Raw genomic sequence first — 1,460 nt, forward strand, 5'->3', positions numbered from 1 at the left:
CTCTCTCTGAACCCTGTCACTGAGGAAGGAGGTCTGGAGTATATTTGTTATTGTTTTTGTTTTACAAAAGGGTTGAGGAAATGGCTCAGTGGTAAGTACAAGGTCAGATGAAGCAGCGCCCACTCCCAGCACTCCAGCAGCATGATGGGAGGAAGAGACAAGGGATCCCAGGAAGCCTTCAGGCCAGCTAGTCTGCCATAGGCAGTAGTGAACAACAGACCCTGTCCACTACAACACACACACAAATGATTGCCTACAACACACACACAAATGATTGCCTATAACACACACACACACACACACACACACACACACACAAATGATTGCCTACAACACACGCACAAATGCAAAAAAATTTTAAAACATAAGCACAGGTCTCAAGCAGTGTGGTGGCCCCTGAGCATCGAGCCTGTCATACTCAGTAGGTAGGTGGCCCCTACTGGTTCCATGCGTCTGATACTGTGGGTGGTAGAATTCCAGAAGCTGCGATGTGCTTTGGTCTATAAGGAGTCATTATCCTTCCTTTAGCACAGCCCTACCATCTCCATCCCTAATAGGCCCAGCATTCCTATTCTTCCCTGCTGAATGCTGGTTCTCAGTGGCTATTTTTCTAGTAGTGGGTTCCCTCCAGTATCTCCCTCAGGACTAGAGAGATGTGGATCTGGCATGTTCTGATGGGACAGACCAATGAGACTGGTCCTGGATGGCCAGCATTTGAGTGAGAAGTTCCCAACCATAGGGTAGAACACTAGCATTCTCTAGTGCCAAAAAAGACCGTCCTCTACTCACTTCTCCCTCTGCCTTTCTTGAGGGATGTTCACTATCTGAGGCTTTGCTCTCTGAGGATTGCTACTGCTATTTGTGGGCCTGCATCTGCCTGAAATCTCTCCTGCTGCCCATAAGTTCCAACATCACCCCCCCAACCCCCAGCCCAGTTCACTCTCCCCCTCAGAATAAAGGCAAAGAAGCAGATACCCAGGAAAGGACTGTAGTAGCCTTTCCCAGGAGCAGGGGCACTTCTCCTTGGGACAAGAATACACAACTTTTAAAGACACAAATTTGCCATGTAGATCTGGCTGCCTAGAACTTTCTATACTGAAATGGCTGGCCTAGAATTCACGGAGACCTATCTGTCTCTTCCTCCTGAATGCTGGAATTAAAGGCATGTGCTACCACATCCAACTGGAACAAGAAATTAGAAAAGAAGGCTTATCTTTATTATTTTTAATTACATATAGGTATGTGTATCTGTGTATGAGTGCATTGCCTACAGAGGTCAGAGGTGTCAAAAAACCTACAGCTGAAGTTATAGATAGTGTGAGTCTTCTGACATGGGCACTGGGTCTCCTGGAAGAGCAGCAAAAGTTCTTAACTACTGAGCCATCTTGTCCCAGCCGTCCCTGGGACAAAAGTCTTCAAACCCATTCCAGCCTGGCTATTCTGCGGTGTTCTCTACACAG

The 1,460-nt window shown here is 47.1% G+C and overlaps 1 protein-coding gene across 4 annotated transcripts in view; it reads right to left on the reverse strand.

Annotated features, from left to right (window-relative positions):
* Positions 1–1,195: 1,195 nt before the first annotated feature.
* Positions 1,196–1,460, reverse strand: part of Thnsl2 (threonine synthase-like 2) — a 19,780-nt gene continuing 19,515 nt past the window's right edge. For all 4 annotated transcript variants that reach the window (XM_063285774.1, XM_039107312.2, XM_039107309.2 and 1 more), the window contains one exon: positions 1,196–1,460. This exon is cut by the window's right edge. In XM_063285774.1, the coding sequence (XP_063141844.1) occupies positions 1,436–1,460 (25 nt within the window). In that variant the 3' untranslated portion in view covers positions 1,196–1,435.

Source organism: Rattus norvegicus, chromosome 4, assembly GCF_036323735.1.
Source record: "Rattus norvegicus strain BN/NHsdMcwi chromosome 4, GRCr8, whole genome shotgun sequence".
In the NCBI taxonomy this organism is placed as follows: Eukaryota; Metazoa; Chordata; class Mammalia; order Rodentia; family Muridae; genus Rattus; species Rattus norvegicus.